Source organism: Oreochromis niloticus, linkage group LG16, assembly GCF_001858045.2.
Source record: "Oreochromis niloticus isolate F11D_XX linkage group LG16, O_niloticus_UMD_NMBU, whole genome shotgun sequence".
Classification (NCBI taxonomy): Eukaryota; Metazoa; Chordata; class Actinopteri; order Cichliformes; family Cichlidae; genus Oreochromis; species Oreochromis niloticus.
Genome location: NC_031987.2, coordinates 10,143,987 through 10,170,090, shown reverse-complemented (window position 1 = coordinate 10,170,090; position 26,104 = coordinate 10,143,987). Strand labels below are relative to the sequence as shown.

General features: G+C 36.8%; 2 protein-coding genes across 5 annotated transcripts in view; one reads left to right on the top strand and one right to left on the bottom strand.

Annotated features, from left to right (window-relative positions):
- The window catches only part of LOC106097784 (serine/threonine-protein kinase pim-1), a 459,832-nt gene that overhangs the window by 272,466 nt on the left and 161,262 nt on the right, over positions 1-26,104 (bottom strand). The gene's annotated exons all lie outside the window — the stretch shown is intronic.
- Positions 1-26,104, top strand: part of thsd7ba (thrombospondin, type I, domain containing 7Ba) — a 182,929-nt gene that overhangs the window by 97,875 nt on the left and 58,950 nt on the right. For all 4 annotated transcript variants that reach the window (XM_025904052.1, XM_013271403.3, XM_025904053.1 and 1 more), the window contains exons 9-13: positions 9,130-9,321; positions 11,054-11,285; positions 15,665-15,780; positions 17,399-17,531; positions 19,406-19,509. In XM_025904052.1, coding sequence (XP_025759837.1) covers positions 9,130-9,321; positions 11,054-11,285; positions 15,665-15,780; positions 17,399-17,531; positions 19,406-19,509 — 777 coding nt within the window. The remainder of the gene's footprint in view (positions 1-9,129; positions 9,322-11,053; positions 11,286-15,664; positions 15,781-17,398; positions 17,532-19,405; positions 19,510-26,104) is intronic.

Sequence of the window (26,104 nt, the reverse complement as noted above, 5' to 3'; positions counted from 1 at the left end):
GCTCTGCGTCTAAGCTATTACACAAGTAATAATGATGGACATTTTGTCTGCTGGAAAGAAAAGGCATAAAGACAGCTTCTCTCCTTGAAAAATGAAGTGCTAAATAAAGATTCCTATAGTCTCAAAGACTGTCGACTAACTGTATTTATTAGTTAATAATGTCAGAGTTTATTCAAGGCTTCCTCTAGTCAACGCTTGGCCAACTCCAGGCCTCGAGGGCCCTTGTCCTGCAGGTTTTAGATCTGTGGGTCAGCACACCTGAATCAAATGATTAGTTCATTACCAGACTTCTGGAGAACTTCAAGACATGTTGAGGAGGTAATTTAGCCATTTGAATCAGCTGGATCAAGGATACGTCTGCAACCTGCAGGCCCTCGATGCCTGGGTTTGGATACCACTGATCTAGGTAAACATAAAAAACAAACAAAAAAACTAATCAAGAATATTAGAAATCATAATAGTGGTTATTAGCTTTAATCAGGCCTTCTGCTTCAGGTTTTGTTCTCATTTGACTCTTATTTCTTTCACAGTGTATGTGACAAGAGGGCAGACCATACCACAGGTTCCAATTAAATCAGCCTTGGCCAACTTCAGGCCTCGAGGGCTGGTGTCCTGCAGGTTTTAGATATCGCCCTGGTTCAACACACCTGAATCAAATGATTAGTTCATTACCAGGCCTCTGGAGAACTTCAAGACATGTTGAGGAGGTGATTTAGCCATTTAAATTAGCTGTGTTGCATCAAGGACACATCTAAAACCTGCAGGACACCGGACCCTGAGGCCTGGGTTTGGACACCACTGCTCTAGTCGAAGCCTCCACTGTTATCGCCAACAAATTTATTATATGAAACAAAAAATAAACCTTACACAGCTGTGATCAGAAGTTTACACACACTCGTCATGTCATGGTAGTTTTGGACTACACACATGTGTCGTCTTTTTAGCAGGGTCTTCTTTCTTGGCTGGTACCCTCCCAGTTCATGGCAATGTAAAACTCACTTCACTGTGGACAGTGAGGCTGCTGTACAGTTGTTTGAACTGATGATGTTGGAGTCTACAATTGTTTAGAAACGGCTCCAAGAGACCTTCCTAAATTAAATCTATAGTTCTCTAGAGTTTCTCATCAAGTTTCTGGACTTTCCAATTGTTCTAAGTATTGGTCAGTCCAATGAGTGCTATCAAACAAATCCTTTTTATGCTGGCACTCTGTAGGCAGTGTTTTCAGGCGGAGAAACTACCAGTTGTAGTCAATCACGCCAGCTAATGAGAAATTAATAGGCCTTGGCCTCGTCAAGATAAACAACAGTGTAGCACTACTTATTACAAATGTCAGCTGTGTATATGCATACGTTTGACACTGTGCTGATTATAGAATAGCCAAAATAAAATAAAACTTGTGCACCCAATTCTTGTTTTTTTTTTTTTAAACCATTGAAGAAACCATTAAAAAAATATTAAAATCTTATAATTATCACGACTTTTATGGTGTAAATTTCTGATTGCAACTGTATATATAAGCAGTTAAAGTTCTTTTCCAACTCTTCTTGCACTGATTGTCTCTTAGACTAAATGGTAAAACAATGAAAGAGAAAACACAAAGAACATAAATAAAACTCATTCAATTTTTAATGGTTATAGATCAAGCGGTATATTTACATATATTTTCAATCAAAGCACACCAATCAAAGCACATGAAATCCAGCAGTGGAGGTGGGTTGTTAATGACATTACCTGCGGCATCTCTGGGTTCCTGTGGTGCGTTATAAAGAAACTTTGCAGTAGAATTTTCCAGTTCTTCTGCAGTCCTGTGGAGAGAGCAATGGGGATCTGGAGTTGAGGAAGTAGGAAGGTTTAGACCGACTGTGGAGAATACCTGCATACGTATTCACCGCTGCCTGGGTTTCAATCATTTTTGTTCTGACAGGCTGAGATAGGCAGTGAAGATGGAGAGGCAGGAGTAACATATCAGCAGAGATTAAAGGATTGTTTGCTATAATCTGATATGCTGTCAGAAACAGTAACCAGCTGTGATATCTGTAGATGCACATACACTTTTTTTAATAGTAGCAGCTTATCTTGTAATCACTAAATCATAAATACATTAGCTGAAATAGCTGTCTTTGTCTACAAAGGTGGTGGAGTTTTAAGGAACTCTTCTTTCATCTCTGATGTTGGAGCTGGATTTAAGAGTTATTTATGGATAACAAGTGAAAGCTTTCTGGTTTAAAAAAAAAAAAAGAACAAGACAGAGGAAAAAACAACAGACCGTGTCTACTCTCCATCTTATCTTGACTCACCATATCTTTTTAATTGGAAGATTGGAGGGAATTCACAAGTCAGTCAGTCAGTGCCCATTACTATGGTCTAGTTTCAGTGTCCCCATTTTAAGTAGAAGCTTTTCTTTCATATAATTGATACATACGTCATCAGGACAATATATACCACTAAACCTCTCAAACCACTTTCTTGCTATGTTTATAACCATCAAATTTTTTGCAATCTCTGCACATCTCAATCAATGACAGGAAAAATATATAATATAACCTCCGAACACTGTCCTGCTTTACATTATTTTTTATTCATTTACAGCGTTTTGGTCTGTGTGAGCTACAAAGAAACCTTGTTCATGCACATTTGCACATATGTATACATTGAGTATGATTCAGACAATTAGAGATTCCTGGCTATTAGACGTCACATGTGCATGCAATCAATCAGTTAACGAGTCCACTCGAATCGTCAATGACATCATCAAAAACCCAAATAACATTTAAAATCACCACCTGATCTGAAAACCGAACCATCTATGTATATTCCAAAATTATCACTTAAATTAAGAAAATTACCACAATTATAAAACCAGTTTACAAAAATATTCATACTTTGGACAAATCAGTGTTGTATAACATTTTACCATATACACTATACAAATCCCAAATCAAAACAAATACACTCATTACACTGAGTTTATCATTCAGTGCTTTGGGTGACAATATCTGCAAAGTGAATATCCAAAATGCCTCTCTTCTCTTCAATAATAAATGAATATGAGTATGAAACTAAACAAAAAAGCACTGCAAAATACAATGAGCTATCCTCCACCAACAGTGCGCTGTCTTCAATTTTTTGTCATCAGATTGTGTTTGCCGTGTTTTAAAAAAATCTACAAATAAACTGCTGTCAACTCAAGTAACATTACATGGAGCAATTAAAAAGTTTCAAATGAAATCTTTCTTACATTTGACCCGAGTTTCACTTTGGAGAAGAGGATGAATCTTGTGAATAGGGTGGCTGGGTTTATTTCTGTTCAGCTAAATAATAAATTGAATATTATGAAATTCAGTGATGTGCCAGATACCCCTGAGATTTGTAAAAAGAAAAAAAGAAAAATTCTCCCTGATTGAGTGAGCTTTTTGTTCCCGTTTCCCAGCATAAAGCAAATCTGCATTCCAAGTCTGAGGATGCATGAAATTGTCTGAGGAAAGTCTAAGCCTATAGAGAGCAAACAAACTGCACTTTTCTGGCAAAGTTAATCTGATGGAGATTAAAATGATTATCTACGCTTGCTCAAGCAATCAGAAAAAAAAATCCTATATCACCTAAATGGTGTCTTTGCCATGGAATATATTCTATAATAGTAATAATTTTAGGGCAGCAGAAACCATTTTGGTATGTCTGAAGTGGAATTAAGTGATACAAGGGTGGTCAAGGACATTTTTGGGACTCAACCAGACAGATGCCCAGAGGGATAACCGTGTGGTGAAAAACATAAAGAACTGTTGTTTACTGATGAATCATTCTTGTGCATCACATACTAAGATCATGTATCTAGATATGTTTTATTAATTTTTTTTGTCCGATATCTGGTATCTCCCAATTCACTTGAGGTTCAGCAGATAAGAAACAGAGCTGAAAAAAACCCCGCAGAAAGTGTTGTATAGGCTGTATAGGTGTTCTATGCTATTTGAAGTAGCCATGTAATTTTCACAATCAGTATGTTTTGGTGGTAAATTATACACCACATGCTAACTGTATGCCTAAATATTTCTCTGGCAGGTAGGCAGACAGACAGATATTCCCAGTATAGGCTGAAAAATTATGCAAACTCCTAGGTTAATTATATTAACAAAAGCTAATTGGAACCAGGGGAATCCAATCAGTGACGCTAGATTAGAAGTGTAGGTTAGGGATACTTTGACTTCTAAAAATACTCAAGAGTTTGACTTTGGTCTTCACAAGATTTTGCTAATAACCCATGCATATAAAATGATTCTGTGTAAGCAAGGATCACTGTTTTTAAATAAAGCTAAAAGAATGAGAGTCTGAGACTAACTGTATTTATTTGTGGGACCAGCTGCTAAAATGCTATGTTTGTTTGCACATATAATTAGCTTACTCCCATTGTGTTTGTCTAATTCTTCATTTTTTCTTTTAAATAGTGCCAAATCTACATGTGAGTGTGTTCATTTATTGTGTTCTACACTTACTATTTCATCTTTGGCTGCAGTTACTACTGTATTTATGTGTTATGTACTGCAAACTACTTCAGCAAAGACATGTGATAGTTTCACCCTCTAGCTTTTTGGCACAGTAAACTTGTTCTGACAGCTCCCACTAATTGCAAAGTGACCAGAGTAGTCTGTCCAATTTCTCGATGTAACCATAGACCATGGTGTAATGCAGTGCACCTGTGACTGGCAGTTGACATGACCCACATACAGCAGATCTTTGCTGCGTATACTTAAACCTACAGATGATCTGACATTTCTGACCTAATAACTGAGCAGAGTGGTCAGCATCATTCTGACTCTGCTTGCTCAAGTGGTCAGCAATGTTCAGGTAACAATAAATGTAGGACCCATGTTTAGGAGAAGTGCTGAAAGTGACTAACTTTTGCTGAAATGCTGAAGCTACACGTTTAACGGGCAGGTAAAGCACAGAAAATAATTAGTGACCCAGGGTAGTTTGTTGAACGCTCACAGCCATTTTATCCAATGCACCTTGTTTCTTTTACCTCCCCCCAGCTCTACTTTAAAAGCTTCCTCCACAGATTGGATATGATTATTAACTTTTAAGCAAAGGCGAGGACTTTTTTTCAGTATCTACTAGAATAATAACAATGAAGAAATTAATTGGTGGGTGGGTGAGCAGAATAGAAATCATGTGGAAATTGCATGCAGGAGCCAGTGATATTATATCTGAGTAAGAGCCCCAACTACAGATTCCTGTATTAATAATGCAAAAGGACCCCTAGGGCAACCATCTATTTGCAGAGCACCCCCACACACACAAGTAGTCTCATACATACACACTCACACATAGATACAAATACATAAGTTGTGACTTTGGATTCATGTTATCATGTTATTTCTCTTTAGGCAGTGTTTTCAGGCAAGGTTTTGTGAGTCTTTTGTTACTTTGTTTGCTAATATATGCATTAAACCCTTTTGATTTTCAAGCAGAAAGATTGTTGAATTACTGATTTTCCATTGTTTATAAAAACACAGTAAGTAATTCCACCTTTAGCAATAATGCATCTGTTTTAATCATTTTTTAATAAGCCTGGAGCCAGTGTCATGCTTTTATATTCTTTTTGTTGCATTAGTTTGATTTAAAACCTAAAGTTGGGATTGTAAATGTGTCAAAGCGCCCTTGTCAGTGGCCTTTCTGCAAAGTTTTGACCCTGTACAAATTAGTAGACTTAAGTGAATGCTGGACCTCTTGGTATTCTAAACACCTTGATCGCACAGACTTGTCTGGTTTTAATCATGCTGTCTGCTATCTACTGATAGATTCATACTCTTGTCTATACTGTTTAACAGAAATTCAACTTCCAAACTATATAAGACTTTGTCCATACATACAATAGGCAGATATGATCTTTCTCTACTTGTACTATATAAATAAAAAGCAGTGTAAATTGTATGTAAATTGTGTCACTGCCCATAAAGGTAATAGTGGGTGGAAAAAGAAACTGTTGTTCTTCTGCCCTTTCTCTAAAAGTAGCAAAGGCAAAAGAACAAAAAAATATATATTTACTTACTTTACTTTAAGCTAAAACTTTTTGCTTTGCATTTTCCATTTAAAGCTTTTTTTTTAAGTACTTCTGTATCTCATTGCCCATTGCATTTCTAGTGTGTATTGCTCTAAATGTGGGTCACTGAGGTTGATTCACTGAAATCTATAGTGCATGCCCTGCTCTATTTTATGCTGTCTTTGCATTTAGCATGCCTACCTGAAATAATTACCTGGGTAGGAGTCACTGCGAACCAAAACAGTGACAATGAATTCCCACACAGCTTACTGTCAGTTCAAAACAATAGCGTTAAAGATCATTGTAATTTGTGCTGCAGACTCCAAAGCTTCTCTGAGTTGTTTAAATATATATACCATCATGAAACCCATATTCTTGTTACTTAAAATTTTAATTTTAGTTGAAAATATAATTTTAGTGAATATTACAGTAATAACCATCCACCATCCTTCCACTTGCCAGGTATTATAAATATACGTCTCGTTCTGCAAATGTTTATGCACATTTTTTTTTCTTTTACTTTTTTTTACATTACCATCAGTTGGAAAAAAATTTGCATCTTATGCCCACTTTGATCTGTGCTAATGAAAGTCATAATGTATCCAACACTGTAGCCTTTGGGTCATCGTTACGTTCAGCTGATTTTTTTTAACTCCTGCTGTATGCACATCAGCTGCTTTGATGGTTGGAGATCTCTTATGCTTTGACTTTATGGCCACAAAGTTTCCAAACTCCCCGAGGGTGGGTCTTTTACATTTTTCTTATGAGGCAACATCTAAGTTTGCATTCTCTAGGTTTACTGCCCTCCTCTGAATCAAGGTTGTTTGCTTGATTCAGATGAAAAAAAAAGAGACAAATTGATGACAGATCTACCCTGGGGTTGTTATTGTTAAACTATATTCCGTGATCTAGTGGCAGGGTTCAACCAAGTTAATGATTCTTCTCTCTGTGAGTGTATATCAGAAAACAATGCTTCAGCTGCTGCTGGCATTGTTCTGACAACAGGATGACATTCCTGTTTCTGAAATTGATCTGTCTCTCTAGGACAGAGACCTTGGAGAAATCTATGGCAAACTCTTTGTAAGCTCCAAAAATAAATACAACCATATGTCTGGCTATCTATATAGTAATAGCTTATGTGCATAGTGTTTAACAAGAAAGCTATTGTTGTATTATGTTTAATCTACAAGTACTTTTCAAGGTGCTTAAGGACGCTTTAAAAGATGCAGTAAAAGTTCTTTTCAGTGGCTTTTGTGCAATTTTCAATTGATAAATGACATTCTCAAAACTACTTGTTCAGTCTCCGTGTTATCTGGACGCGTCTGCATGTCATACTGTCTATCTGTCATTGATATTGTCATGCACACGATGTTTGAGCCACTTGTCAGGATGGATCAAGCAGATTTTCTTGTTTTTATTTTTTAATCTTTGACCTTATTGAAAACGAGTGAGAACTGATAGACATATGTAAGGTCACATCTTGTTCACTTTAATTCCCAACCCACCTTTTATGTTTCTTTTTCTTTGTTTGTTTGCTTGCTTACTTTTTTTGTGAATGTGACTGTGATACCATTCCCATAACCATGACATTGCAATACAGGTGAGACTGCACATGCAACAGTGAGTGGTGAATAACAATGCAATCAACAGTCCTTTCTCTCTATAAAAGAATCCTATAGGTGTTTGCTAAACAGTCTCCTGCATGCAGTTATAATAGATATTTTGAATCGAGGCATTGTATATGGGTCAAAAAAAGTGGAGCCTTTTGCATTTTGTCTGCCAAACCTTGCAAGAGTTTACATAGGCAGAGTACACCAGTATACTGACACCATGCCAGTCTAGTGACCAGTATTTTAACCATCTTGTTTGCAAAGAATGACTCAAGCCAATGACAGTTTCAGAGAGTTGAATATTTACTTTTGCAGGTAATTCATTTTGTGGCTTAATAAAATTGCACTTACTGTACTGCACACCTTAATGATGGTTCAAGAAGTATTAAAGCAACCTAGATAAACTGTAAAAGAAAAATGGAGCACAGATATAACAAAGCAAAAAGAAATGGCTCTTTGTTTCCTGTGGCTGTTTCATTCGTAAAAGAAGAGTTAACTAGCAGCTGCGATACATATTTCATAACATGAAGATGAAGGCTGAAGGATAGCTTTTAAAACTAGCTCAGAATACCAATGGAGTGACCTTACAATTTCTTTTGATGAAATGAAATTTGTGTTTGACAGAACACTTAGGAGGGATGCCCGCTTATGTTTGGTATACATATTTTATCCAAGAGGAAAACTGCTTTTACCATCTGTAACATGCTCTTGGCAAACTTTATCAATAGACTGTTTTCATTCTTCAAAATCAATCCCTGAAATTCTTTTTTTGTGCTAAGTGCTACAAATTGCGATAAACACATAATCCTCCTCTATACGTGCATTACCATGTGTTCACATTCTGAGCTGATGTAGACATGACTTGAATTTGTCATAGAGTGCATGTAATGGCATCAACATGTGTCACTTGTGTCAGCTCGATCCAGCAGGATCCACTTATTATCTTGTCCAGTGTCACAAGTGCACGTCTTGTTGCAACTGTGTGTTCTTCAGAGATAATTCAGGCCTAACAAAAATGGTAAAACTGAGACGAGCACAGAATATAAAGTAGCCGACCAAATAGCACATTATGTGTTGTATTCCTATGTTGCACTTCATGTGAATTGCATTTACACTTTCACTCAGCGTGATGAAAGATCTGGTATCCTCTGGAGGGGGCTGATTAGGATCGCAGTATGTTGTGGGTTCATTTACCTCTGCATTTAATGTGAGCAAGACCAGGCTTTAAGGTTTTAATCTGATCAACCCAGAGTCATAGGGCCTTGGGTTATACCACTTTCTGCTTCCAATATACATTTGTTATTTGATGTATACTTCAGCTGGGATTTCATTCTAGCGACAGTGTGTTTTGGTTCAGTTTGCACAAGGTTATTTCCCTATCTGATAGCTGTTAGATCAGGATGAGATACACTAAGTGTAGCGAGTGTCAACTGGATTATTTGAGCCTTTAGGCTGATTTCAGTTATCTCATCTTGCCTTTTTCAGGAGAAGATGTGCCCGATGCCTACTGTGTGGAAGGCCCTCCACTCGCAGAAGAAGCCTGCGAGGTGCCCTGTTCTGCAGACTGTGTGGTTGGCCCCTGGTCCTCCTGGTCCACCTGCTCACACAGCTGTGCTAGTAAGACTGCAGAGGGTAGACAGAGCCGCACTCGCACTGTTTTAGCTATCCCAGGAAAAGGTAATCCAAAATTCCCTTTGATCTCTTTGGCTCTTTCTCATCTGATACTAATAAAGAACTTCTTTGCTTTGTTTACTGGAGTTATTTTTAACTTGGTTTTACTTTTAATGAAGCTAGGTTTTAAAGTTGATATTAATATATGGCAAATAGGTAGAAACAGTTTAGATTATAACTGTCTTTAACATGTCATCTCATTGGAAATAGATAATACTACAGAAAAAAGGGCAGAAGTAACAAGAAGATGTATTATATTGTATTATTACTGTAGTTCATGAAAATCATGTATACCTTTTGGTATCTATGAGGTTCAGTACTACACTGACTGAATGACAGAAAGCGTGAAAACACTGATCTTTGGAGATTTCAAGAAGTAGCTTGTACAGATATAAAAGAAAAAATCCAGTAACATTTTCATTAGCAGGGAGCTCAGTGTCTTCGGGATATATTGCTATTGTTAGAGGGATTCAAACTGAGGAATGCCACGGCTAACACAAAACTAGACTCAGCAAATAAGAAGAGCAAAGACTGATTGAGCTCAAATCTTTATCTGGGTTTTTTTGTGTGTGTGTGTGTGTGTGTGTGTGAGTCTCATTTAGTCGTTTTTCATCTCACAAACATTTGAAGTTTGAGTTGACCATTCATTATCAGAGACTCCTTTTCTTCTTACTTTGTGTTGTGTTTTCAAGTCAGTCAGCAGAGCCTTGGCAGCCAGCTAGCAGCCATAAATCCCTAACTAAACACATATCTGCAACAACAGCTGATGAAAGAATCTCACAGCTTAAGCCAGGTTCCAAACTATGTTGCTTATTACAATGTTACTGGCTATCAGCTTGCTGACAGAGCTGATGTGTGTGTGGGTATGTGTACGTGGGTATTAATGCTGCATTTGTGTTTATAAGGATACATTTTTGTAACAGTGTTTGACAGAATACTGTAGAAGTCCTCAGAAATACAAATTGAACTGGAAGGTGTAAGGATATTCAATATTTGGTTGTGGTTCAGCTCATCCTTACTTTTCTATAAGTCACAGCACACTACTGTTCCCTCTCCAGATATCACATCTATTATACTTCATCAACTGAGCTGTCCATTTTTTACCTCCATTTCGACCAGAGAGTCCCTACCCTGACTACTGTAGGCCCAAAACAAAAGTAAATTACCACTGTGAACACCACTGTAAACAACCCTTTAGCCAGAAAGCAATGATACATACATAGAACTCAGGTATGTTACATAAACTGTAAATGAAGAAATAATTACTTTGGAGGTTTTATATGTATATATACATATACACTAACCAGGACACAGAGCATAAACATTGTTGTGCTTTGGCAGTCAATGAATCACCAAAGGAAGGCTTTCACATTGGCCTTGCTGTGACAGAGTTTGTAAATCAAACTTCTAGAAGTTGAAACTTGAAAAGTGCTTGCTCAGCTAACCCAAAAAACAAATATTTGCTACAGTATGTCAATAAGCAGCTCATGGTAGAGTGATAATATTGGCACTTTTTTTTACTTCCATTGATCAAATACATCTTGTGCTTTAAGAGAATCCGTTAGATTTGTTTTTGTCAAATCACATGTACTCTGCATAATAATGAAACTGTGTTGGAGTGATTTAGTTTTATCTTGTTTATAAGTAGAGAACAAGGCACACATGCAGCTTTTTCTGAATGCCATGTTGTACATTGTGTGTATTTCACAGTTTTCTGCTCTTATGTGTTGATATACAGATGGAAAAGCTTGTCCAGCAGGTCCAGCTCTGGAGCAATGGAGAGTCTGCAATGACCATCCTTGTGTGGTATTTCACTGGGAAGCCTCAGCATGGGGTCCATGTATTGAGGATACCTCTATGGCTCTCAATGGAACCAGCCTCCAGAATGGGACCGTTACCTGTGCTGTCGGGGTTCAGATCCGCAAAGTCATCTGTGTGAAGATGAATGCTGGTCCAGTCGTAAATAAAAGGTGGAGTCTATGCAAATAATTTGATATATGGACTTTTTTTACTTTTATGTACTCTGATTCAGTATTTTTCTTTGTAATGTCAGTTTCTTTTTTATATAGAATTCTATATCCAGTCATTTGAAAAAGTAAGTGAAAATGTGTTTGTCCCCTTTCTAATTTCCTATTTTTTTGTATGTTTGTCATACTTAAATGTTTTGGATCATCAAACACATTTAAATATTAGACCAAGATGACACAAGTAAACACAAAATGCAGTTTCTAAATGAAGGTGTTTATTATTAATGGGATAGAAATCCAAACCTACATGCTTGCTGCCTCAGGAAAGAAAAGACTTGCTCTGGTAAATGGAACCATAAATTCTGCTGTCTACCAAAAGATCCTGAAGGAGAATGTCCAGATGTTTGTTCGTGACCTCAAGCTGAAACACACTTGGGTTCTGCACCAGGACAGTGATCCAAAGCACACCAGCAAGTCCATCTCTCAATGGTTTCATTAAAACAAAATGGAGACTTTGGAGTGGCCTCGTCAGAGTCCAGACCTGAATCCGATTGAGATGCTGTGGCACAACCTTAAAAAGGGAGTTCATGCTCAAAAACCCTCCAGGTCGGCTGAATTACATAAATTGGCCCTTAATAAAAAAAAATCTTAATTTAGAAATTGCATTTTGTGTTTACATGTCTTATCTTTGTCTAATATTTAAATTTGTTTGATGATCTGAAACATTCAAGTGTGACAAACATACGAAAAAAAATGAAATCGGGATGGGGGCAAACATGTTTTCACACCACTGCACATCAAATAGACTTTTGGCTTGTTTTTTATTTTGTTTAATTTTAATTAGCAAACACTTAACTCACTTAGATATAGTATCTATAATCTCCAAAAACAAATATATTTATATGAATATTCATAGGACAGCTACAAAATTTGGTTTCTCTTGTAGTCTGAGTTCCATTGGCCCATCACATTTGAGCACTTGGGTTGTATGTAGTTCTTTGTGTAGAGCAAAAGAGTTACTGTATTTCTTAATATGCAATATTGAAAGTAGCAGAAATTGCCTGTTTATTATGTCTGCATTTATGAATATTGAAAACAGGAAGTCCACTCCTTAATGTCAATGTCGTTCGTTGTCTTGCTTCCATGCTGTATCAAATCCTAACACAGCATTTCAATCAGATTTAAATCTGGACTTTGACTGGGCTTTTTTATCCTCTGTGTATTTGTTATTATGCTTAGGATCATAATCCTTTTGAAAGATGTACTTCCAAGTTCAGCTTAAGCTTGTAGTGCGGTGACCTCACATTATCCTTAAGCACTCGCATAAGGTGTAGAATGCAGGTTGAATCAATGACTGCAAACTACACAGTCTCTCAGACCGTGAAGCCACCTTAAACCATAGCATTTCTATCCCTATGATTCACATTGAGTATAAGGTTCTTGTCCTGAGAAGCTGTTTTTTGGTCTGATGGGTGCTTTTAGGGTGCTGATGAGTAATTAACTGTGTCATCAGCATATTGATGGATATTCACGAGATTTATTATGAGTCATAATTTGACCTCCATGCATTTGCTCTTGAACAAATGAGGTGAATATGTGGTCTCAGCCCCCCACCTGATGTTTATGGTAATTAAAATTAAAACTTGAAGGGCACTCGTTAAGGCCACTACCCATGCCACGCCTCTCCACTAAGTTACATGAGATATTTTCCAACTTGTATATTCTTCAGTTCTGGGAGAGGACTTATTTTGTCAGTATGAAAATTGCACTTCTGTATCAGAGTATCTTTTTACTGTGCTGCTCTGCTTATTTTTAGAAGCTGAAAATAGGCCCTGAGAGAAATGAATGCTAAATTATAGGTGAGGAGAAAAGGAGCTTTGTAAAATCAAGGGGAAGATGGGATGTTTCTCTTACAAAAAAATCACTTAAGAACACAGTCTCCATTTTCCAAAACCGCCTTACTCGTAGATATCTAGCGTATGCTTTTAGTTACTAACAGATGACCCAGAGGACTTGCTTCACTGTGAAATAACATCCCAGAGTTTTGTGTATTGAGGTCTGGTTTTATCCTTTTTCCTTCTGTGTGTTCAGTGTTTCTTTTCATTTGTTTTTGTGAACCAGAGATTCATTTTGCTGTGGTAGCTCCACCATTATCTACTCCTCTTTCAGCAATACAATATCAAACTCTGCTAAGGGCTTTTGTGCTGTCACTATAATGATGTTATAGCCCACACCAGGAAGACAGATTTATAAATAATTCACAACGTTTGCTCTTCTTTAGCTTGATATGCTATTGACAGGGCTGTAAAACAGATTATGAAGAGTCTTTTTTTTCTAATGCTTGTCCTATCTGCCGCCACAGAGGCTTTAATGAAAGCTGTCATTTCTGCTTCACCAGGAGCTCTCGCCTGTACAGTATCCTGTGAATCATGTCTTTGATATTCATATACCACCAGAGTGTTGAATGGAACAGCACCTAGTGAATAGATGAGCATGTTGTTCTTCATCATAGATGATGTTGATTGTCAGAAAGAGTCAGTTTGTTAGTGTGTTTATGCACCAAAGTCAGGTCTTTCTGACGTTTTTCCAAACTATGCTGTGACTGTTTGACTCTATCAAAAAACGCAGATTTGGCATAAATTATATTCATACCCAAGACACATCCTGTACATTCTAACAGCTTATGTCCTGGATTAAAAAAGCAAGAAAAACTGAGTAGGTAGGTAGGAGCGCTGCAATTCTCCGTTAACTCCAGTTTATCTCAAACTCTGATTTCTGAATTGTTAAGCTTTGAGTTGGAAAATGCTTCAGAATACAGCTGTTGCTGCTCTGTTTGAAGGGTCACTTCAGTCAGCAAACATCTTAGCATTTCATGCTGAGCAGTAATCTCAGCAGTGAGCAGTGGCTCAACAAAAAGATTAGTTGTTTTTTGTTGGTATCAATACAGAGCCCCCAGAAAAACAGATTGATTTTCAGTGTGTAAATAATAAAATTGACAGTGATAAAACTTCATACAGTAGTATGTATACACACATACTATTAATATTATTAATGATATGTATGAGATTGTTAATTTTATCCACAATGTCACAGCTGAACACTGTGGCCTTGACAGTAAATCTAACTCCCTCATTTTGGGAAAACCACACAATATACCCCAGCTGCTCTGTTGCGTTGTCATGCCCTCTGGCATACATCACTGCAAAGGGAGAGAGAGAGAAGAGTAGGGATAAAGCTGGGGAATGATGGGTTTTATGTATCTTTCCTCCTTATGCTTTGGCATACTTTGATCTCATTGCTGTGCGTGCTGGCTTTCTGCAGTCAGTAGGATGTGGCGCCATGCTGGGTCTCTAGTGAGACCTGGATCTGGTTGTTGGGCAAAGGAAGTCACTGGCTCTGAAACGAAATGTGAAATTTCATGTGTGTTTGTACATTGAGGACAGGAGTTGGCTGCTGGTTGATGAAGACATCAAAGCTTATGAATTACTTGATTTTACATAGCTGCATTAATCCGCACCAATTCAAGGTTACACGACACACAAAACACAACACAGCCAGAGGGCTGTTACAGATATGTTACACAAGAGATGTGCCAGCATGAATTAAGACAAGGAAATTGTTAAAAGTCGGTCAGATGCTCATTAAAACCTGGTAATGATGTGTTTGGTGTAGCTGGAATGATCTATTGGTAAACAGTTTGCATATCCTTGTTTCTCAGGTTAATTAGCAGCCATGTTTGATTGATTTTTTCCCCTGGAGCACCCTTTCACTTGTCTTGTTGGTAACAAAAAATGGCTCTGGCTGCTCTGTATATGTAAAATAAATCCACTCACTGGGATATTTAAGTTGATCATAAATTTGTTTCCACTATTTATAGATACATTGCCATTGCTGATATTTTGTTTAGGTAACAGAAAACGGAGATTTTTAGTGAAAAAAATATTGCCTACATGCTGCCACTAGTTGATGCCACTGTGGGCTACAAAACTAACATAAAGAAATATTGATTAGTCTAGTTTTAGTGAAACTGGGATTTAAAAGTGAAAATGCACTGTGAAGCATGCAGGCACTTTGTAGGCTTGAATAATTAATAATTGGGAGAGGATTTGATTTTTTTTTTTTTCATTGAGTAATATTTGTAGACTGGGAGGCAACTGAATGTGTGAGAGAACTGTAAATTTCTATATTTGTGTAGCGTTTGCTTGAGCATGCAGGCAGAGGCACATGTAATCAATCATGTTTTCTGTGGGGAGATGTGTGATGTCAAGGACAGGGCAGTTGTTTTACTGCGCTATCCTCTTACTAGTGAGACCCAGGACGTTTATCATTCATCACCTGGGGGCTGAAGAGAATTTAAGACCACTGTTTGTTTGTATGTTTAGATGTTCAGATTCTTCCCGTCCGGAAACCGTCCGTCCTTGTTTGCTTCCCTGCAAGAGAGACTGCATTGTGACGCCTTTCAGTGAATGGACAAGTTGCCCATCAACCTGCCTTCCAGGTAGCTCACTCACAGGATTTTCTAGAAATTTATTTTACAATTGCCTCTCTCATAGCTTAACAGTCTTTTGAAAATTAATCAGCATCCCGAGTAAAATCTTTTAAAATGGGAAAATTATCGATATATTGGGGTTGTTTCAGGAGCACAAATAACCTATTCAAATAAACACACATTTCATACTTTCACAATAGATGGATAGATTATAGATTAGATTATAAGTAATCAGTTGATTACTCATAATCTATCTAGAAACTGATTTTAATTTGGCATCAGTGTATTCCCAAAAGGTTGATTCTGTTCATCTGGATGTAGCGTTTTCTGTGGGAGAAACGTTTCATCATTCATCCAAGTGACTTGTTCAGTCTCAGCTGACTGCAGGTACATTTGCACAATAACTGAACCTAGCCCACTGAATGAACAATGAGCTGTGAGGTCAGTTCCTTGATCATTAATATGTAAATTGTCATGACCATTGATCAACAACCACTGATCAAGGTCCACTGATCAATGGCCATGAGTACCATTCACATGGAGTTTGGGAATGGCGGCAATCACAGCATTGTAAGATGGCGAAAGATGCACCCCTAGGCCCCTCCTCGATTCAGAGATGGTCACAGAATCAACCTTTTGGGATTTACTTACCTGGATGATTGAGCATGCATCAAGACACATCAGTACATCGGGGTAAACTTCAAAAAGGTATAAATCACTTTATATGCTATCCCTTTAAGCCTGACCTATAAAATAATTGCCAGAAAATTCTAAATTAAATATTAATTTGCGTATATGGGTTTAACTTTGTATCATAGTTGCTACATACAGATTTTAATTATTTATTTATTATTTTTGCAATGAATAACTTGAAAATGTAATGTACAATATATTCAGATTTTTCATGGGAAACACAGATGACGTAAAAATCTCAAAAACTCAAATATGATGCACTTGGCTTCATGCTTATAATGATGACGAGAGACTTCTTAGAAAAATTGACAGTGCAATACACGCAAAGTGTTGTCAAGAATTACATTTAATTGTAAACAACAGTTTTAACTGTCCATTACATTAACCTAGCACATAGAGAGAAAAGAATGGATATTTAATGGGTTTCAATATGTGTACTGTAATGTCTCGGAAATCAAAAAGTATGTAATTGTTTTTAGAAGAATTGAGCAGGCATCTCATCTGTGTAAATATGCTGTAGTCCATTGGGTCTGTTGATGATGTAATCTCTTTCTTAATTGCACCATTTTCAATGTTTAGTAATTAGTGCTGTGTAATGAGCCTTGGAGCCTGAGCCAAATGAAGCCATTACAGTGTGGTGTGTCCGAAAACAGACTGCAGTGAAGTGGAGGACATCGCTGCTACAAGGGCATGCTAATCAGCATCGGAACAATTTCGAGACCACTTGTTTTTTTTTTCCCCTCTTTGAGATATTAGAGCACAGTGGTGATATTGAGGCATCATTTATTTTGCGTCCAAGACATTTGTCAGGCACTTGTCTCAGTATCATTTTACGTCCTATTCCTCCTTGGAAATGTTCACTTAAATTCACCAGTGCAAATAATCTGTCACTGAAGGCAGCCTTTTTGTGAAGATTATCTTTCATGTTTAACAGAAAATGCAACCGCCGCCACACAGTCTCGATACAGGACCATCATTCAGAGGGCTGCTAATGGAGGTCAAGAGTGTCCCGACACACTTTACGAAGAGAGAGAGTGTGAATCACTTCGTGTATGTCCAGTGTATAGGTAAAAGCACTATTTATAATGAACCGCTTTCTTTTCTAATCCAAAGACAAGTTAACTCAGCTTATCTGCCATATAAAAGAACATGGTAAGAAGTGAGTGAGCTATTTTTAAATCATTACTAGGGTGCATTATTAGTGTTAAATGATGAGGTTTAAATGGCACAAGACGTAATAAATGTAATAAACAGGTAAGTAAATACAAATTCTGGTTTATATTCAGATGTTACGATACATGGTTAAAAACACATAAAAAAAATATAAAATTGCAATCTTGAATGATAATATGAAACTAACACAGGTCGGTAAAAAAAATTTCAGCTGCATGGGATATTTTTGGTAAATTTTATGTTTTTTAGGGTGCTGAATCCAAAAATGATCTCAATTTCCCTTCATCACGACCAGTTATTTGCAAAATATGTGGAGTTTAAATTTAAAAAGCACAGCAGCAATGAAAAAAATTAATTATGCATAATTTTTCAGAGATTCTTTACCTTTTGCTATGAACAAAATAAACCTGTTGGGACATGATCATCTGAGCTCCTCCCACCGCCAGTCCCACCATAACCCCCACCCACCAACCCACAGACCCCCCTCAATTCCTCGCATTTTCTATTTGTATTTCTCTTGAGTCTAGCTCTTAGAAATATTAAATTAATATAAGAAAACCTTACTGGTTATGTTTTTTTTACTCAATTATAGGATAGCAGATTTCAGTTTAAAAAGGGAAATTGTACACTTAATTACAGTAAAATAATAAGTTTTGCAAGAAAACCTGACGGTATGGAATTTTTAAAATATTTTTCCTGGTTTCAGTGAGTAAAATTCTATAAGAAACAGTCAAAAAATCCTATGCAGTTTTTTCGTTGCAGACCTGTGTAATTACCTTGGAATGAGATTCAGATGTATGTTGATATTTGACGTTCACTAGAGGACCATGATGGGTAAAATATGTGTTCATCTTCATCTGCTCTGCTTGATATGCTATATTCCTTAAAAAATCTAACTATTCATCTGTGTTTTGAGTACAAGGCCAACCTGTTTTCCTCATAAATTCTCAAACTACTACCACATTCCAAGCTAAGAAAAAATAAATAAATAAAAATACTGTTTATAGAATCACAGGCCAAATACCTTAAAAAACAAATGACATTACAAATGTAAAACAGCTTTAGAGAAACATTTACAGCTGCTGGCTCATGGTTCTACTCTTAAGTAATAGCTGTCATCAGTCATTTCGAGATACTTCCCAACAATGGCTGGATGTCTCAGCTCAGTGTGATGCTTTCAGATTTGTTGCCAGTTTGGTTTCCTCCAAAATCTGCTCAGATTTAAACTCCTTCAAACGCCCATATCTTTATGTCTTCAGCATACTGCTTCGCCTCAAACACCATTAGCAATAGATATTCTTGCACACTAACCAAGAATGAGTGTTTAACCATAAGACACAGTAAAGCATTTAACTAGTAACTAGCATTTTCTAGTATTTAATGTGAATTGATGTATCTAATTTTAGTATTCATACATAAGTGCCCCCCCCCAAAAAAAACAACAACAACAAAAAAAAAACACCAAGAATTCAAGCAGAAGTGTTTTCAATGTTATATTTCCAGAAGTGTTTTCAATCAAATACCAATAGAGCAATGTGACCTTCACAAACTGGACAAATTCAATGCCATAATATTTTTATTTTTATTGTAAAATCAAAAATGGCACTCACTTCCATTTTTCCACATTCAGTGCTGCCTGTGGTCCAGTTCACAGCTACAAACTCGCACTTGTGAGAAGAAAATAATGACACCTTTAGCGTTTCTGTACTTGAAACTGTAACAAGCCGCTGCCAACCTAAAGTTCTTCTTCCTTCCCGTTTCGGTCTAGGTGGAGGACGCACAAATGGAGCAGCTGTTCTCTAGTTCCTGAATCTGTGAGACGTGGACTGTCGGGACCAGGAGAAACCTGTGGAAAAGGTTTAGAAACAAGAGGCAAGTTGTAGTCCTAACTCAGTGCATTCTCTCCACTTTATATTTTCCAGCTGCTGCCATTTCACCTATTTTCAGCGTTGCTCTTCCATCTATATACCGTCTTTACTTAATGAGACCTAATAGTCCTTTCTGAACTGTTCCTCTAACAAGCAAATGGCAGAAACGTTAAGGAAGACAGCAATTTGTTAAGTGAATATCATTAGATGAAACTTTCTGTGCTTTCTTGACAATTTCATCACGTCGCTAGTCTCTTATTAACGTATGTAGCAAGCCCAGCCATCACCGCCTACTTTAATATTTGCTTTAATAGAAATGAAAAGCCAGAGCTAGCACCATGCAGACCCTACATGCACTCATATGTTCTGACTCACAAATAAAGTTTTGAAAAAGAAAAGAAGAAAACTTTAAAGCAGACTCACAACCGAGTGCATTTTATGTTGGATAAGGTTTTGAAAGTTTCATAGTTTTCTCTGCTTTTCTAAAGTCAGGTCTAAAAGAACATAATTCAAAACATAATGTCACAAGCGTACAGGCATAAACATAAATAAATTTCAATTTAGGAAAACAAGTCATTTATTTCTTGTAAACAGCAGAAAAGAAAGCATATATTGATGCAGTGCATCAGGTTTTTTCTTCACCTTTTTGCTCACCTTTAAACTAAAAAAGATGGACATTAAAACGAGGATCTGATTGTGTAGTGTAGTTTATTTTATTTTTCCTTACTTGTCATTATGTCACCCTCTAGTTTACACTGATTTTGCTGAATGCATTCATACTTTGTTTGCTGTTTTTCTTTTATTTGTAGCCAATCAAATCTTTTAGAACATTATATCTTGTAATATCTGCAACATACCGCATGCAAGGCAGAAAATCCCAAAGTCAGAGACTCATAATAATAACTCATAATTTATTTTTTTTAATATGTCCTTCGTTGTTTCTGTACTCCAGCTATGGCTCTATTCCCAATTACTTTGCTCCAGTTATGCCACAATTTGACATTTATGTGCCCTCTCATTGACTTGGTTAAGCCTGAACTGAGTGAGCGTAGCCTCTGAAATCTTTGTTGTTTAAATCCTACATTTAAATTCAGTGTTTTTACCAATTGCAAATTTCACCCTCATACTACAGTTTTTGAAATGTCACAGGTATTTAACTTGGCTATCAACTAATCATATTCAAATAGGAAGCTCTAAAGGTCAATGAGGCTTGCTCTTAACCTAGGAACACTACAAACACTTTTCCCATCTTCATCGAAAAGTCATAGAAACTCACTTGAGAAATGTCAGTTGTAATTATACTGCTACGCAGAAATCAGTAATGCCGAGAGCAGAAATGCTATAAAGTTCTCAAGGCAGTAAAATAATGCTCTGAAAACTTCTCTTGAGCCATATAAGTAAATTAGAACAGCCGGTTTCAGGAATGCATCAGGAAGCTGCTTGCCTGTAAATGAGTGCAAAACGATCCAATTAACACCTATGGCTTTTTAATAATTTGAGCCTGTAGCAGTCATTTCCACAGATCCTCTGAGAGAAGCATAAGGATGTTCATCAAGGATATGACACAGGAATCTACACAGTCCAAAAATCACACAACAAGCTAAGTAGTCAGTTTTTCAGCCCTCGGGCTGTATTTAGTAAGATTTATGGCTGGCAGTTTTCCTCTGGAGAGCAGAATTACTTCTACAACATTATTAACATTATACAAACTCAAATTTTGGTTGCAATAAAATGAAGAATAGGGGAAATATTAGTTTTTGATTAAAGCTTTTTCTGGGTGTAAAAATGTGTAAAAAATATACACGTTTTTATTAACTTATTTAAAACCTTATTTAAAACCTTTGAAGGTCCATTAAACTTGAATTGTTCATATACATTTTTTCAACATAATCCATGACCGGAACTAGAAGGTTGAGATGAACTGGTAAGGCATGACCCTTATGCAGTATTCAACTTTGAATTATTTCCCCCAGACTTGCTATTAATTATAGTTGCTATGTTCACATCCTGTTGTAAGGGTGTGAGAGATGAGATGATAGCTACTTCAAACGCTTCTCTTCATTGAAAAATTGAATATGAAAAGTTGCAACATTAGTATGTCAGACCTTGATCCTCCTTCAGTGTAAAATCTAGGCTGGCTTTTAGCTGCTTGTCTTTGGCTTTCTTCAGCAGCTTGAAGTGAATCATGTTTCCGAAGACACTGGACAAAGGTATCAAAGTCATCTTTGAATTGAGCTGTTTTCAGATGCAGTGCCACACGTGTTTAAGATCAACCGCCTATCCATTCAGTCTGCTTCTACAAACATTTGTAAAGGAATGGATTATACTAAAGATCTCACTGAGCTCATTTGAGCATTGAATTGGAACAGGATGGAACCACAAGTCAGTTTGTGAAATTCCTTCACTCCTACATATTCCATGATCAACTGTAAGTGGTATGATCACAATGCAGAAGTGTTTAGGAACCATAGCAACTCACTATGCTTCTCAGTACTGAGTGCTGAGATGCGTAGCGCATATGTGCACTGCATGCTAAGGTGAATTGTGCAGAAAAGTCATCAACACTCTGCCAACTCAATAACTGAGTTACAAACCTCTGCTGGCATTAACACTGCTTCATGGGATGTGTAGGTTGCCGAGTAATTGTGTCATTTATTGTATATCAGGCTGCATTTTTGCATGATGGTAGTTAAGCAGATTACATTTAAGAGTAACTGTCGTTTTTTAACCTGTTTACCAGGTTGGTCAACAACTATGGCTGTAATCCTGTCTTCTTGACAACATATATACTGTTTAAATGATCATCATAGAATATTAACATTGCACCGCTTCTATTGTATTACCCATTAAAATGTTTCCTTTTAACTTTATATCTGTACGTCAACCAAATATGACTAGACTAGATTTCCATATTTGCTTTAAGGTAGATATAATTGACTGTTTAATGCACTTACGCACTTAACTTTGGGTTTATCTCACATTTCTTTGACTTAATTTCTAACACTGAAAAGTAAAACCAGACACACAATCTATGTAGAAAGCACTATTACTTTCCTTGAGGTAAGCAGCATTTTAGTTGCAGTTGCCTCTACTGGGAGAAAGAAATGTTTTAATACAAATACTGTGCAGCCTCTGGAAACTGACTAGTGATGATAAATGTCACTATGAATAGTTTAAAGACGGTAAAAGAACAGCTTAAAGAGCAACCAGGGCTTTTCTGCCTAGTCAAAACCAGTCAAAATGTTGTGAACCTCAGGCTCAGAGCTTTACTATGAGATTAAAATAATAGTCAGAATTTGCAACATATTTGTGATTGGATTCGAGGTTTACAGAGCCAATATTTCCTTGCCTTGGGTAAATACTTCCATGTCCGTGTGAATCTGGCCTCATGCCAGATTCAAGGCACGTTGCATGAATGCTAATGTCTAATAATGTGCAGAACGAGGAGAGGTTTGTGTTATACAACTAACACGCTGAGGTGCTTGCAGATAAGAGGCATTACTAAATGAAAGATCTGACAAGATGAATTAGAACCTTTCCAAATAAAATAAAAACACTAAAGAGAACACTTGACTGCAGATTACCTGTGTGAATTTGTAGCTGATAACCACTAGAGCGATCAGTTCGTCAGTGCATATCGCACTACATACTGTGTCTAAATTCAGCCAAATTTTGTATCATAACCAGCTGGATATGTTATATTCCTCCCTGAGTAGAACTGGAACCGTTGTGAGTAATTATTCAGTAGAAAGTGAGTCATGCTGATGATCTTTTGCTCCAGGAAAGATGTGACTTAATGGCTATGATGAATCCAGTCCACATTACTCTTCACAATGCATTATACTGAAGAACATTATACAAGCAGTATGACTGAATTAAAATGAAGATTATGTTTGATGGTGGATGTGTGGGCTGGATATATAATGCATTAAAAACTTTGTATTAAGTACAGATATAAAACATAAAATCTTCTGGACTGGACTGAATAAAAGAGAAAGAAATTTGATCTTTTTAAAGAATCTCTTTTACCTTCAAGCTCTTCGGGATTTTAAAAAGGTAGAGTATGACAAGCCTCTTGAAAGCATACCCTCTTTAAATGGCACTCCAAGATACCTTTCTAAGTATCTATATAATCAGAGATGATCCTTGTCATTTGCTGAGATGCCTTGACAAAAAAGTAACCATTTGTAAGAGGAGATGATGAGATGATGCGGGTGTAGGCAACCAGAGCCTGAAAGAAACATGGCTAGACTAGATGGCCCCCAGTCAAAACAAGATGACAACGAGATAGTATTCTTAATAGGAAGGTTTTGGGGATCACATAGTTGGGTTTTTAGTGAGACTAGCTAAAAGACAAGACATAAAAAAATGTATTTTTCAATATATTCTCACGTCTTAAGTGTTTGATGGCTTACAGAATTAACCTATAGATAAACATGCAGGATTTTGTATAGCTATGCATTTGACCATTACATAAATGCACTTTGATAACAGCTACATTCCTCCTTGTGCTGCCTGTGCAGAAGCCTTGTATGTAAATGACCATCCCACGCCTTTTCAGCAGACATGTAGAAACCAAACCATTTTTGTCAGAGGGCAAAATTTAAAAGTCAAATACAAATCAATACAATGGATTAAAGGCATGTTTGTAGATCAGTGAATCCTCAAAGACTCGGAGGTCTTGCGGGAGGAGAAGTTCCCCTCACTGGCAACAATAATTTATTTAAATCCCAGAGTGACAGTGCAAAGTATTTGAACATTATAATGCCCTGTGCAGTTTGTTTGTTTATCTGCAAGGATTCCTTTTTCAAGGCGTTAAAGTCCATTCAACCTTTTCTTCACAGTTAACAGAACCTGGCAAAGCTAAAAATGTTCCTCTGCCTTCCATCAGCCAGCAAACTCGGGCCAATATGTCCACAGGCATTGTATTGTTGTTTTTTTTAACTTTTTTTTTAATTAAAACTCTACACATAGTACTATTTTTATATAGCTAATTTGTGTGCAGTGTCTGAAAAATGTGTTCCATGAATCTGGGAGGGACAAATCATTCCTTTTTTCAACCAGTAGATGTGTTGATTATTGTAATTCAGATGTTTTATTTACTTTGTTTTATTGTTTTGTTTTGTTTTTAAATCTGGGTAGTGTTTAAGTTATTATGCTATTTGAAATGCAAAACCACTTATCACACAATCTATTTCTTCTACTTCTTTCAAATGTCATGCATGTGTTTCTAACAAATGGATGTGCTTTCTTCCATAACATGTTCCCTTTGTGGAATAGATAATTAGGTGTATAACTAACTGTCTATAAAATATCAATATTCCTGCAACATTTGTCTAAACATATTTATTGATACACCATTTAATTCAAACTTCATTACCATCATTGATTGTGCTTAATGTGTGGTTTGTCATGCTAGGATATTAAGTTACACAAATGCTAATTATCAATGATTGAGGGTGCTGAAAGCCATCCAACTGACTGTCAAGTAAGCTCCAATTTTACTGTCTCAGACCCCGGTCTTATTTTGTCAGAATTGTAATTATGATCTTAACGTGTCTGTCAGCAAATCATAAACAGTTCTGCAAAGGAGTTATTGAAAGCATCTTTAACCCATTTTATTTTAGCACAGTGTGATATTCCTAGGTTTGTGTTTATTTTTTGGGGGGCATGCTAACATGCTAACTTGGCCTTTACCCAAAGAAATGGAAACTATTATTTTTGGTGAGCCATTAACCAGCCTGCAGGTTAGGATTTGGCATTTTCGGTGAAAAGTAGGGATGGGAATTGATAAGATTTTCACGATTCCGATTCCATTTTCGATTCTGTTTAACAATTCGATTCTTTATTGATTCTCCTATCAATCCTTATTTTTAAAAAAGGAGAACATTAAGGTCGATTAGCTTAGAACTTTGTTTTATATCTTGTCTTTGAACAAGATATAAATTTAGGAGTAACATGGCCTTACAAACCCAACAGTGAGATCTTAAGAGATCCACAGCCTACGGCTCTTTGATGGGGTGTCATGGGGTCCCCAGAAAAAAAAAATGTAAATGTAAAATATTAATATAATAAATATTCTTCTGTAGCAATAACAAAGTATAACATAAATTATTCTGTAGCAATTACACAAGAATATCCAGTAATGTCCCTATCCACAATTAAACACATTCAACTTACCAAAAATCGGGGGAATCTACTGTGGCAAATGGGTGCAAGCCTTTTACCACAAACTTAGTCACTGCTCAGTGACATTCGTCTATCCTGGCCTGAAAGGAGACGCTACCGGTAGACTGCAGCGAGAACTGCCAGCATCTGAGCCAGCCAGACTCTATCTGTCTGTCTCATCATGGTCACCTAAATGCAGCGCGCAGTAATAGCAGGTTTTGTAACAAGGCAAATTGCGCTAACATAATATGCAATGTTAGTTGATTATTTACCTGCGTATTAACGTGTGAGGACGTGCAAAAATTACCGCTGCTGATGGGTTGAGATTCACTGGTCCGGAGCAGAATTAAAAACACGACATTGATTTAAGGTTATCGCGTGTTTTGTGAGCAAATACTTTTGCATATTGGTAGTGTTTCCTCCCTTTGATG